General features: G+C 32.1%; 2 protein-coding genes across 2 annotated transcripts in view; one reads left to right on the top strand and one right to left on the bottom strand.

Moving 5' to 3' along the window:
• LOC108907271 (inactive rhomboid protein 1) overlaps positions 1-7,802 on the top strand; it is a 244,345-nt gene extending 236,543 nt beyond the window's left edge. The window contains exons 9-10 of the mRNA XM_018710877.2: positions 1,373-1,627; positions 6,191-7,802. Of these exons, the coding sequence (XP_018566393.1) occupies positions 1,373-1,627; positions 6,191-6,625 (690 nt within the window). The 3' untranslated portion in view covers positions 6,626-7,802. The remainder of the gene's footprint in view (positions 1-1,372; positions 1,628-6,190) is intronic.
• Positions 7,803-13,229: 5,427 nt separating this feature from the next.
• On the bottom strand, positions 13,230-14,462 carry LOC108907242 (zinc finger protein 560-like). The gene is made up of 5 exons (XM_023454604.1): positions 14,286-14,462; positions 14,114-14,234; positions 13,956-14,007; positions 13,816-13,905; positions 13,230-13,728 (listed from the first exon to the last, which is right to left on the bottom strand). Exons 1-5 carry the CDS (start codon positions 14,460-14,462, stop codon positions 13,230-13,232), a joined length of 939 nt encoding a protein of 312 aa, XP_023310372.1.
• Positions 14,463-14,597: the final 135 nt, after the last annotated feature.

The following is a 14,597-nucleotide window of genomic DNA, read 5'->3' as shown; positions in this document are numbered from 1 at the left end:
GGTTTATACAAAAAAGGTAGGTATTAAATAAATCTGTAAAATAAGACAAGTCCGATTAAATTCCGATAATTTGTTTATGCGCAAGAGCTCAAAAATGGTCGAAATTGTCCGCTTTTTTCAATTGCTAATAAATAATGCAATTTTCATCGCAGACACTTATAATTCAGGATTTTTGAAGCTTTTTACACCCTTAACAAGTTGTAAAAATTTCAACTCGAAAGCTTCATTGGTTTGGCGTTGGCGGAATTTGTTATCTAAGAAAATGCTATTTTCAATTCATTTTTCTCAAGCTCACAGGCGTTGTAGGGTTTCGATCATTAGTTGTTTTTGTACCTAAATAGTTGTATTGACATATGCATTTACTGACAATTTAATTTTTCAATTTTAATTTGTTAAAAATGACTGAAAAAATGTTAATATTTATTAAATTGCTAAGCGTGCATGCTCCGCCTCGCTCTCCCCACTCGTTCACTAGACCAAGTAATAGAACGCATCGCCGCTATCTTCTTTTTCGCAATTAAAAAGTTGAATTCACCTTAATGTTAATGTAGAACATGAAAATATAGCTCTTAATGTATACTCTCTCCAAATTTCGGCTATTAATATTAATAATTAAGGTCACTGCGATTAAATAAAAAAAAAAAAAAATTATCTCAGCTTCTAATCAACTTACAACAACGATTTTTTTTTAAATTCGAAGAAAACTAAAGTATAGAGGTTACTATTTTCTTTTATAATAATGATCTATCTTAACAATTTAATAAATATTTACATTTTTTCATTCATTTTTAACTAATTAAATTTGAAAAATTAAATTGTCAGTATGTATTTCGGGTTGAAATTTTTACCACTTATTAAGGGTGTAAAAAGCCTCAAAAATGCTGAATTATAAGTGTCTGCGATGAAAATTGCATTAATTATTAGCAATTGAAAAAAACAGCAATTTTCGACCATTTTTGAGCTCTTGTGCATAAACAAATTATCGGAATTTAATCGGACTTTTCTCATTTTATAGGCTTATTTAATACCTACCTTTCTTGTATAAACTTTTTTCGCTATGAATAATAGTTTTTTTACGTGAGTCAAAAAACCACTTTTCTATAAGTTTGACCACTGTTAAAACAAAGTTTCCCAACTAGCCTCGAGTTGATTTTTTGATATTTTATTTATAACAGGTTTCCCAACAATATTCCGCAGAGAAACTTCTAATAGTATTTTTTTCCCGAAACAGGCTCGTTCATGTATATAATGACTGGGCTATTATTGGATGAAACTAGGGACTAAAACAATGTCATTTTGACAGCAAGATCGTCTATTAGCCATTGTAATTTTCGCAAAACGTAAACTCAAATATTTTAATTAATCCTCTTAGGTTTCATGTCTCAACGATGTGTGCGGTATGCTGCCGTTCTACTTCCCAGAGACGCCCGACCAGTTCTACAGGCTGTGGACATCGCTATTTCTGCACGCCGGCGTCCTACAGCTGATCATAACCGTACTTATCCAACACTTTCTTATGAGAGACCTCGAGAAATTGACTGGTAGTTTAAGGATAGGAATCATCTACATCGGATCGGGTGTCGCGGGCAACCTGGCCAGCGCTATATTTGTACCTTATCGAGCTGACGTAAGTATCGGGATCCATAACTGTACCGATTTTTATATATTTTTCAGTTTAAAAAACTTCCCAGCCTAATGTTTTAAACCAAAGGAGCGGAAAAATCTAAAGTTCCGTTAAAATTGCTAATGTAGGATAAATGATTTCAGAGTATTGCAGTTTACACAAATTAAACTTTTTTTTTTATTATTACTGCCTCCATAACTAATAAATGTAGTTGCCCATTATAATTCACAATAAGTAGCACCTCGTGAAAGACTCTAGGACTTCGCCCCCCTAGATATTTTCAAACTGTAAACTTAAAATAATTTATTTACTTAAATCAATAAAAAATCTAAATAGCACGCATCCAATATGCCTTGGATGTTAGGTTGGTTGCAGAAAGAGCATGCACTCCGTGAATTTAAAGTTGGCGGGATTTTTATGGAAATTAAGGGATATTTTAAGTCTGCACGTGGGACAGTTTGTTAAATTAGCGTGGCAACCCTGGTCTTGGACTCAATATGGCAGTAACCCGTTCTACTAAAGTGTGGTTATAAGTGTTTTCTTTTTATGTTTTTGGTTTGACGCTTTTTAAACGTTTAAGTTTAAAATGAAGGTTTGTGAAATAAAAAAACTCGTTATTAGTAATTTAAGTTTAGAGGAAAAAGTCGATTTGAAAAAGAACGGACGTCCAACGCCAGTGTTGAATCTAGTTCAGGTGCAGAAAGAGTGCAAAAGTAGGCCGGGTTTTATTCGTAAATTCGATAAAAACATTTATGATAAGACTCTGTGGTTGTGTGGTTGTGAGGAAACAAATAGATTTTTTTGTTTTGTTTGTTTATTGTTTGGAGGAGACGAAGAAAACTGGACGAAAACTGGAATTTCTGACTTAAAACATTTACCTGACAAAATTAAAAAACATCAAAATACTCCTAAACACAAAAATAACTTGGTGAGTTTTATACTTTTAGGAAGAGTACATATTGATTCTTGTGTAAGTAGTGCTTATGCAGAACAAATAAATAGTCGTAACGAAACGGTTAAGAAAAATCTATTGCTTCTCCCAAAAATTATAGATATCTTAAAACTATGTGGTACATGTAACCTTCCTCTTCATGGACATAATGATAATGAAAAAAGTGACTCGCTAAACAAAGGGGTGTTTTTAGAGCTGATAGACTATAGTACAAAAATCGATCCAGTTTTAGATAAACAGCTTAGTGATGCCAATGTTTTAAAAACATGGACCTCAAAAACTATACAAAATGACCTATTACAGTGCATGTTTGAAGTATGCAGAGAACATATTTTGCAAAAAATTGTAGACAGCTCTTTTCTTGCGATTATGTGCGATGACATATCTGATATTTCAACACAAACTCAAGTGGTTTTAGTGTTTCGCTATGAATTGAACGGCAACATTTTTGAAAGATTTTGGGAATTCTCTAATCCAGAAGGACAAGATGCAGATGGGTTATCGAAATGTATTTTACGGCAACTGGAACCAGTATTACAAAACTGTCCAAATAAATTAATTGCCCAAACTTACGACGGAGCAGCTGTCATGCGAGGCCATTTAGAAGGCGTCAACGTGAAAATTAGGAAAAAATATAAAAATGCCCATTTTCTGTACTGCTATGCTCATCCACTTAATAAATTATTAGAACAGGCAGTTTCATGTATGCCAAGTGTAAGAATTTTTTTTCAAAATCTAAATGGCATTGCCAGTTTTTTTTCAAATTCTCCTGATCACACAGCAGCCTTAAAAGATGTTTGTGACAAAAGAATACCAAGATCGTCACAGACGCGTTGGAACACAAATTCACAAACAGTCCAAACCATTTTTACCTACAAAGATGAGATTCTCACCTGCTTTACGAATATTCAAAGAGAAGAACCAAAAAAATATAATTCGGAAACAACTATACAAGCTGCTGGATTTGCTAAATGGCTGGAAGATGATTGTTTTTTGTTTTGGTTAAATTTTTTTGCTCAAGTTATGCCGCATGTAGATATTTTGTACAACCAGTTACAAAAAGTTCAAATAGATCCAGCAAAAATACAAATAGCAGTGAAATATTTTGAAAAATCTATTGAAAACATTCGAAATAGTTTGCCTCCTGTTGAAGATACTACACCTGACGAAACGGCCCTCAGTATAAGAAAAAGAAGAAGGTTAAATAATGAAAATTTAAATTTATCTGCGAGAGAAGTCTGCGATATCATCACTGTTCAAATTAAAGAGCACTTCACATTTAAAGATCACCTTTCAGGGGCAAAGCTGTTTTTAAAGGAAAACTATGCAGTATATCAAAAAGCACTTCCATTAAATGATATAGAACAATTTTGCAGAGCCTATCCAATGATCGACAAAGAACTTTTAAAAACGGAATTAAATATATTTTATTCGAGACCAGAAATTATCGATAATCCAAGAATTTCTGGTTGCTTAACAACATTAAATCTCATCCTGTCGTTAGGTCTAGAGGCAGTTTTTAAGGAAATTACTCGAGCTTTACGAATATTAGTGACGATACCAATGTCGACAACAGAACCAGGAAGGTGTTTTTCAAAACTAAAACTGATTCAAACTTTTTTGAAAAATACTATGTGTGAGGATCGTTTAAGTGCGTTAGGAATGTTGTTTATTGAGAATTCTATGGTTCAAAATATTCCAGACTTTAACGAAAAGGTGACACAGAAGTTCATTGCGGACAAAAGCAGGAGAATGGATTTTAACTTTAAAAAATAGGTGAGTGCATTAAACAATATAAGTTGATGTTATTAAAATAGTAAATAATAAATAATTGCTTACCATACGCCACAGTGGCGGCTCGTTAGGGGAGACAATTCCCAAGAATTTTTTTATAAATATCTTTCATCTTTAAATCTACATATATCCCAACTTCTCGCATTGTATCTACTGTATACACTAACAGTATACATTTTGGGGTACTTGCAAAACACAATGACCTTGAGGTTCCTGAAAATTTCACACCACGGACTGAAATCGTCACTGAATATCAACACACATATGCCCGAGCACAACCACATCATGCAGCATGATGTGGTTGTAGATGATTGTAGATTTTTCCCCAGTTCTAGGGATTTTTAGTAATTCAAAGTTATTTTGTGCTGCTAACAGCTACCAATTTTGGCAAAATGAAAGCAGCCGATGGACTACGTATTTACTGAAATACATTTTAAAATTTGTTGTAATGTATTTTACTATAGCCAAAACTAAAATTATTGTCGGAAGGTACTTATTTGTGTCATAGTTTGTTTTTTTTTTTCACTATTTATTTGGGTACTTTGCCGTTTGTGAATAAAATTAAAAAATTAATTAAAAAAAAAACCTTGTGACCAAAGGATCAGTGGTGATATTCCTTAGATGTGTCAATTCGTTGAAATGTCTTCTGGTTTGGCAGAGCACGATTAGGAAATTTGTTGTGATATAACCTTATGGCTTGTAAAGCATTGCAAGACGCAAGACCATACATTAGATGCATATTCAATAAACGTGTATTCCATATTTCGAATTTATTCACAATTAAATTCACCACGAAATCCAAAAATCGGTAAATTAATAACGAAGAAAAGGATCAATGTGTCAGCGATGTCACTTTGTTGTTGAGAAAAAAAAATAGAAATCATGGCCCTTTCTATTAAAAATAAAACATGAATTCGTTTATTATTCTTTTTCCCGTAAAGGGTTCATTTTATCGACAATAAACAAAAGTACCTTTTTTTTAGTCTAAGGTTGAATACAAACAATATCTTATAAATTTAGACATTAAGTTGTAAAGCTTAGCCCACCCCTGGTAAACTAAAAAAGCTAAATATGTTTCAAAGACACTATTCTAAGAGGTCCTTATAGTTTTTCCAATATCAATTGAAGAACCAATAGATTGATAGTATGTACCAGGTTCGGTCGCTGACGCAGCAACTCGGCATTGAAATATTTGAAAAACTTGTTTCCATATTTATTTACGAATATACAGGTCTGGTCGAACTAAATGTAGAGGCGATAGAAATATATACGCTCAGTTGAAGAATGCGAGCGCGGGCAATGGAAAACGATTACAGTTGCATTGGACTACTGGGCAATAAATCACAGTAGATGACAAGTGGTTGACATTGCCCAGCAGTGCAGTGCAGCAATGCGGAATTTGGTGTGATTTAAGTAATTTTAATTTATTATAGATACCTTCTATCAATCATTCATATTACAATTGCGAAAGGGAGAAATAAGAGGGATATTTTGTTTACTAATATTATCACAACATGGCATTTTGGAGACCTTTTGAAACGGATAAAAACGAAATTTACCACTAATATAATAAAATTGTTTAGAGACATAAATAATTAAAATATGTTGTTGGCCAAATGAACATATAATAGACATTTTCTACAAATTATATTATACAAATCATAATAATTTTTACCTTTAGCAGAAAATTAATGTCTAAGCAAATTTGGTTTTAGTCTTCTAAATAAAGGGTGAAGTTTTTGAAATGGAACACGGTATAGTTTAAAGTACAGTGTGCAAAAGGTGTACATCCCAATATTATATTTAACTTTTCGTTTCAGGTGGGCCCCGCGGGATCGCAGTTTGGTCTCCTGGCCTGCCTAATAGTGGAGGTCCTGAACGCCTGGCCGATGCTGAAGCACCCCAAACAGGCTCTGTGTAAACTCCTCTCCATCACCCTGTTCCTGTTCATTTTGGGCCTCCTCCCTTGGGTGGACAACTACGCCCACCTGTTCGGTTTCGTGTTCGGCTTCCTCCTGTCGTACGCCCTGTTACCGTTCATCTCATTCGGGAACTACGACAGGCACAAGAAGGTGTTCATGATATGGGTGTGTCTCGCGACGGCCTGGATACTGTTCATCTGCCTGGTACTGCTCTTCTACATAATACCCGTGTACGACTGCAAGGTCTGCTCGTACTTAAACTGCCTCCCTCTCACGAGGGAGTTCTGCGCCAGTCAAAATATTAATTTTAAAAGGGAGGAGCCCATAGTATGACAAAAGAGTAAACGGTTTCTGACCGTGATTTTCGTTGGTTTTATTTATTTCGACTATGTCGGGTTGTTTTTCCAAAATTGTTAACCTGGTTCATCCGATTATTTAATAAATGGTTATTTTTAAGGCGTTTATTCTTTGTTTTTCCCCGAACAAATTAATCGTACCTAACGACCTTCGCCGCAGAGAGGTAAACGAGACTGGGGAAAATATATTTGTGGAGGTATGGTGTTTGAAACGATATTATTAGTTTTGTGATAAAAAAATTTAACAACAGACTCTCTAAACATCCATGTAAATTCTTAACAAAACAGTGTTAAAGACGGACATAAACCATTTAAAAAACATGTGATAATGACGATATCTCGGTAATGCATAGGACACCTAATATTTATATAAGAAATATGTGCAATGAATATTCGTTTTTGTTGGCAACGAAAAAAAAGGCTACAATGAACTTTTTTTGCTGAGAAACGCTTGGTTAAAGTACCCTGACAGATAATATTTTTAGCTTCGAACCCATTTGTAAAATCGATAGGACATGCCAGTACAACGAAACAATACGTGCCATTACACTCGCGAACCTGCATTTCAAATTATAACTAACGTTTCTTTGCTCACTAGTCCCTTCGATATCACGCAGGGCGTAATTAAAGTACTTGGTCGAACTTAACGACCGATTGTATGTCACAAATCAACAAAAAAAAAAGTTCCTATAAATGTGTCGTTTGCGAGATACGAGGTGTTAAAATTTGAAAAAAAAGTAGGTTTTTTAATAATTATAAAAAAAATAAACGAGTACATTCAAATTGTTTTAATTTTTGATTGCCCATGAAGTCTAGGTAATTATCGCTAAAAGTAACAAAACGTCACACTATTTCTTAGAGATGGGCACTTTTCGGAAAAGTATGTTACAGACATGTCGATGAAATGTCCGGACATGTCGGGAAAAGTACTTTTGACCATGAATCTAATAAGGCACCTATGAGTGACGTCATGTGTTCACAGGTCACTACTTGAGGGTACAAAAAAGCAAAATTTACTTTTAATGAATATATGTCGAAATATTTTACTTATTACCTACCTTTAGACTTATAAATTGGTTTCTAATTTTCCCCGGGCAACCAATACACTTATTTAAATGTTTTTCCATCCTGGAATTCTTAAAAATTGTTTTTGAGCAGAAGTTACATTTATAATGATTTTTACTCAATTCAGAAAAATATAACCAAACTGTTGATTTTGGCGTCATACTTCATTTATAAACTATTTTATATTAAATTAAGAATCAACTGATTACTATTTACTAATCGTTAACTTTGCCAAAAATAATAAAATATGGACAAATAAAGTTATATTTTTAAAATGTCAGTTTCAGTTCAACAATTACCAACAAAATTACAATACAATCTTTAATTTTACATGTACTAACCTAAAAAAATTTTTGCGGGAATTATGAATGCAACAAATAATTCCGCGAATGCACATACTTTTCAATCGTGAAAAGTGTCCTCAGGACATGTCCGCTTTTCACGACATGTCCGCTGGACATGTCTAGCTGACATGTCCGCGGCACATCTTTCTATTTATATTTCTTAAACAAAAGTAATCTATGAACAAAATAAAATTCAATTGTTTTTAGCAACTTGCAGTAAACCAAATATTTTCATTAATTTTGAACCACCTGTATCTCAAAATGGAAACGTTTCCAGACACATGTTATAGAAACCTTTTTTTGTTAATTTGCAATACTTAACCCGGCAAAAATCGTTTTGTTTTACTGATAAAAGATATTTCAAAATCAAATTAACATTCTTGGATTTGGTTCTTTAGAGAAAGATTTTTAACTTTGTCACAATCAATAAACGTTAATTTTTATACGAACGTTTTACTCAATTTAATAAAATACGAAGGTATATTTTTAGGGAACGGAAAGGTGTAATAACGGAAAAATTCGTGTCGTCACTGACGTTTCCTATCGATATCTTCCCGCAAACTTATGTATATTAAAGTATACATTCCATAGTCTTGTTTATGTGTTAAAAAATTATCAAGGATATTTTCACTATATAGATAATCTGTAAAAATAAGCATGAATGAAATGGAAAGGTATAACAATGTGTATATATATAAACGCGTATGGTATGGTGTTTTTCATTTACATGTGAAAATGTTGATTTTTGTAAAGTTATCAAATACATTACTTAATCTCTTGAAAGGAAAAAATCTTTATTTGTCTACCTGCATAAAAACTACTTCACATTGTTGTAACGATATTTTAGAAATTTACTGTGATTCATTAATGTTTCCGGTTCATTTCAACACCAACAGCAACAGTCATTTCGTTTCGAAACATTGATGGACACGCTGTCATTTAAAGAGTTACCTACGATATATATATTATAATGTAATAACCGTAACGTCTGTAGTTTTTTTTATTTGGACGTTATATTATTTCGATCCACAGGAAAATCGCACAATAACATAATTTTTATATAGATATAGATAAAATATAACGCCTCTACACTAAAATACTCGTATGTAACAAAAGAATTCCAGAATATTTTTGAAAACCGTAAGGAAACCTTTAGTGTAACGTATATCGTGCGATTTTCACGAGTAAAAAATATAACTCGTCCACAAACTTATCCTAGCAAGGTAAAAAGAAATCAATTTTATAATAACGTAGATATTTATATTTGTGTAGATATCGTAACTCTCATTTGTTAACTTTAAAATTTGGACTGATATTGAATTATATCACTCTGTACATTGAAATTGTACAAAGGTTGCTATATTAACTTTTTTACTGCAACAAGATGTTCACTAGTTTTCTAAATTTACCGGAAAAATTACACCAAGGAAGAGTCGACTCGGACAAAGTACAATCGAGGAAGCGGCGACTAGTACCGAGAACAAACAGTAGTATAGCCGGGTTAATTTCTTGGTGTGTTTCTTCGCTGTACAGAATAAAATTCACAGACGTTGCATTTACGTATTACGACTGATATATTTAAAACGTATGTTCCAACTATTGTACAGTTACATTGTAATATTATAACATCAGGTGTTACCACTAAGACCAAGCCTTAACATTATAATAATATAATAAAAATACTTCTGCACATAACTAACACTTGGCGTTTTCATTTCCCAAACACCTGCCGCATCCCCTTTCGGTTTCAACTTTTATTTTTTGGATAGCACTGGGGTGAATGTACCGATACCATTTGCTGTTCACATTATTCAGCTGTAAATGCACCTGTTCAATGACATCCCAGACTGAAATCGTCTCGAAAAGCACACATACTTGAGCACAACCACACATCGTGCCAATTTGTAGATTTTTCCCTAGTTCTAGGGATTTTTTGTAATTCGATTATTTTATGGTAGGTACTAATAGCTACAAATATTGGTAAAATCAAAGCAGCTATGGACTATGCATTTACTGAAACACCTTTTAAAATTTGTTGTATGTATTTCTCATAATTTTTAATAATAATAATTTCTCATAAGTTGATACATGGACTTCTCAAAAACCTTTGATATGCTAAACCAGTCTATATTCATAAAAAAAATTCAACAATATACAGTGTGTCCAAGATAAGCATGTGATAGCATTAGGATCTAGGAAACGGTACGTATCTAAAAAAAATTAACTTGATGATAGCCCCTCAAAGATGAAACGTCGGATTGCAAAAATGTTGCCGCCATTGGATAGAGCGAAGAAAGTGGCAATGTACATATGCAATTTATTTTAAAATTCGTTTTCAAATAAAGCCCGGAAAAAAATAAAACAATTTTGCAAAATTTCGGGTTTTTTCTGATATCTCCGGAACTACCCGGAATTTTAAAACTTTCTAAACGGCATATTGTTAGGTATAAACATAACTTTTTCCTAATTTGAGCCACCATTTTGTTATCCCATCCTTATCTTGGACATACTATATGCTATTAATGACATCCTTATATTGTGCAACGCCGTTGATATAAAAAAATAGATGTTTTTATTTCTCTTTTATTTATTTATTTTTTGTTGTTTCTATCATTTTCATGTTAACGTTTACTTCATATTTTGCTTTTTTATGTTTTAATGTTTTTTTACCTGTATTTATTTCAAATGTTTTTATATTGTATTTTAAATTATTTTACAATCATATTCTGCACTGCTACTTATCCTTTAGTGGGTTCCATGCCCCTTAGTTATTTTCAGAGTAACTAAATAAATAAATATTGCCAACCATATTGTGTTCGCGTTGTTATTTACTGAGTACTGAAAATTTAGCGATTTTTAAGTTTTGTTTGTTTATATTTTTTGAAATTATTAATTATACAATATTAGATTATATTATATATAGTAGATTATACAATGTTACACAATTAGATGGTTTATTTTGTCATTTTGGGCAAAGATGGACGGGCAGAAATGGACCTGTACATTGGCCCGCAAGATCACCAGATCTCAACCCACTGGATTTCTTTTTGTGGGGTGCTGTTAAACGGCTGGTATACAGTGAACAAATTAATACACCTGAGTAGTTAGGAGAAGGAATAAATAATCTTTTTATCAGATTCAAACAATAATATAAATTTCGAACAAATTACATTTTCGTTACTAAAAAGATGTAGCGCCTGCGTTCGTGGATATGGAGATATTTTTGAGGATTTACTTAAATAAAATCAGTAAAATGATGACTAATATTATTAATTTCTTTATTCGATTGAATAACCCAATGATTAGTGTTTGTCATGTCATTTAAGTAAAAGTGCTTTCAGTTCGTTTTTTAAATTTACTCGAAAATTAGAACATAAGAGAGTAGCAATTTGTAGAAAATTGAAAGACGAATCCGAAGATTGTTTGAAATTTCACGCTCTTTTATGCGCTAACAAGCTGGTACATGTTACAACCAGTCGAGAAGAATACCCTTTCTATGATTCCTAATAAGATTGCACAGTTTTTGAAATTAGAACATCCTGAAACATATACAGGTCATTCATTCCGAAGAACATCGGCAACGTTACTGGCTAATACGGGAGTTGATGTATTAGCAATCAAGAGACATAGTGGGTGGAAATAAGCCACAATTGCAGAAAGTTATGTTGCTGATAGTTTAAGTAACAAAAATGAAATAGCCAACAGGATTCTTTCTTTACAATGACATTTCAACTCTAGGTTCTAGTAGTACGTCGCATCATGCTGTTTTAATGGATCAGTCAGATAATATTGAGCCTCCGGTGACTCAAATGATTTTAAGAAAAATGTGACAATTAGTAAACGTGAGGGGAATAATTCTACAGATTTTATAAATGTTACTAAATGTAATAACTGTATAATTACTATAAATATTCATTCATAATAATTAATAAAATGTAATGTTCATCAAATATTTCTGTTGATTTGTTCATAAAATATGCATTTATAACTCGAAATCGCTTTTTTCTCTAGAGAGGTAAGTCGCCTCACTTACCTCCCGTTGTCCATAGCAACTTCCTCTTCTACGGTAAAATCCACTTACCTCCTTAAAAACATGTATTAATAGTCCATTTACTATATTGGGAGCAGATAAAAAACATTTCTCCATAGGTATATTTACTTTACCGGAGACCTTAATTTTCCAAAAAATTGGAGGATATGATTGGGAAAATTATAGAATGTGAAAAATTTAATAAACGAATATTGTTTCAAAACAAAGTTAGGTACAAATAAGTATACCATCTAATAACATTGTTTTATTAAAAATAAAAGAGTATTTCAACAAATATCACAATAATTAATATTCTCTCATCAAAAACAAACTATTTAAAGAAGGTAACAAAACAATTGTTAGCTTTTAATCAACAAAAATATAACATTCAATAAATAACAAAATTAAATAATAAAGTAAATAAACTGAAAATTAATTTTTTATGGAAAACAAATAGATTTTCTACTTGAACAAATAAGAAATTCGCAAAAATATAATCCAAAACATAAACAAATAAAAAATAATACAGAAAAACAAATCAATTTGTTTTTGAAGTGAAAATCAGTCTTTATATACTTAATATTTCCTCCCAACATAAAATTATAGACGAATGTTTTGTACTTAATAGTCAAATGCGTAAAATACCTATCACATTTACTTTTTATTTAACCACAACCAAACTTAAAAGAAATTTGTCATAATTTGCAACTTAAAAATACCTTTTCAAAGTGGCTCACAGCAGAGATTTGAAATATTTAAATATAAAAATAATATTTTAATATCTTTGGAAGTAACAGTCTTTTCTATATGTCATAAATTGTTTAAAGCTCAATTATTTTACAAATTTTCCTCTCTTTTCTACCAACTTCAAGTGGAAATAGTACTTATTACCCTAAGATTAACTTAACAAAAACTTTCATTGCCAAAACTTTTTTCCAATGTTTTGGCCAAAAAAATATAAACAAACTAAATATTGAAAAAAAAAAAATACATGATTAAACAAAGAAGGCCAAAAGAACAGATAACAAGAATTTTTCGTGTTTATACACAGAGCTACTCGTTTTACGAAAACGTTTTAAATTTGGAACTGCCAAAAACTTGATTAAATTTTCGCATTTTGTTAATACTAATATAACTATACGTCAAAAGGAAAAAGTGTAATGTACATTTTGCAAATGCTGCTCGTAATCGAAAAGAAACACCTCATTGAAGCAAAACTCGCAAATAACCTTCATAAACTTGTAACTGTAGTAATAAATGTCGTGGCTTTCGCTCAGATAACACAGAATACTGTTTATGCTACTATTATAATTCATATTCATGAAACTGTACCTGTGAATCCTGTAGTCTTCCTCCATGTCCAGGACAGTCTCGAAAGTCCTGTCTTCGACGTGGCACTCGAAATGAACCTGAAGCAATTCCCTGAACGGGAATTCCCTGCCGCATACATGGCACATGTAAACTTTAAATATATGTAAGCGCATATGTTCCTTGAAGACATATTCGTTGGGAAAGTATTCGTTGCACAGCCGGCAGAAAGTTTCGTGCACTTGCATGTGGTTCATTAAATCGTTTTCTGTGTTGTAACCGCTGCCACACTTTTGGCAAAATATCTTTGTTTCCATCGGGGAAATTACAACGCTTTTACTGGCATCTGAGCAAGATTCCGTGTCGGAAGTTATTATTCTCAAATCGCTTTTTTGTAAAGCAGTACGGTCTTGACTATACTTTTCCCTACAATGGCACATATAAAACTCACCGCTTTTTTCGTCTAGGGTTTGTTGATTTTTCAGTTTTGTTATATTAATGTGATAGTGCCTGGTTTTTGTCAGTGTATCTCTTTTACGTTTGATTTTCCTCTTGACCACCTGTAGGTTTTCCATGCTGTCTTCTGAAGACGCAGATGGGGAATTACTAGAACTAACATTAGTTTTACTTTTGCTGGTAGATTTATTTAATTTAATCTTTTTCTTTGGTATAATATTGCCATTATCGTCTTTTAATGGCACATAACAGTTTTCCTTACTTTCATTGGAATTTTCATCGAACGAGAATTCCATATCAACATTGCTTTTATTATCTCCTATAATTATTTCATTCTGACTGCACAGTATATGAATATTTTCATTTAAATACAAGGTTTCAGTCTGTAGATATTTAGGATTGACTTTAATAATACTTCTGGGTTTCTTAAATACTTTTCTCATCTTACTTTTGTATTTGTGTTTGAATAAACTTGGGGTAGATTGCAAAATGCTGTATTTTAAAACCTGCTTAATAATTTTTAATTTTGAATGGCTGGTTAGGTAATGGGAAATTAATAATTTTAATGTTGGCATTTGTTGGCGGCATATCGAGCAACGAACGGTATACATTCTTTCTAAAAAAAGGTTTGAGATTGGCATTAAATTTTTCTCATTTCTTTTCCATTTAAATTTGATTAACTTACCAGAAAGTATAATTTATTCACATTCACACCATCACCATTTTAAAATTATTGTACACGGATT

This window comes from Anoplophora glabripennis, unplaced genomic scaffold (genome assembly GCF_000390285.2).
Source record: "Anoplophora glabripennis isolate ALB-LARVAE unplaced genomic scaffold, Agla_2.0 scaffold168, whole genome shotgun sequence".
NCBI lineage: Eukaryota > Metazoa > Arthropoda > Insecta > Coleoptera > Cerambycidae > Anoplophora > Anoplophora glabripennis.
This window is presented reverse-complemented; position numbering and strand designations above follow the sequence as displayed.

Coding starts and splice junctions, on each gene's coding strand:
- LOC108907242 (XM_023454604.1), bottom strand. CDS start 14,462: ATGTATACCGTTCGTTGCTCGATATGCCGCCAACAAATGCCAACATTA. Junction 14,008..14,113: donor CGATGAAAATTCCAATGAAA/GTAAGGAAAACT, acceptor AACTAATGTTAG/TTCTAGTAATTCCCCATCTG. Junction 13,906..13,955: donor ACAGCATGGAAAACCTACAG/GTGGTCAAGAGG, acceptor GACAAAAACCAG/GCACTATCACATTAATATAA.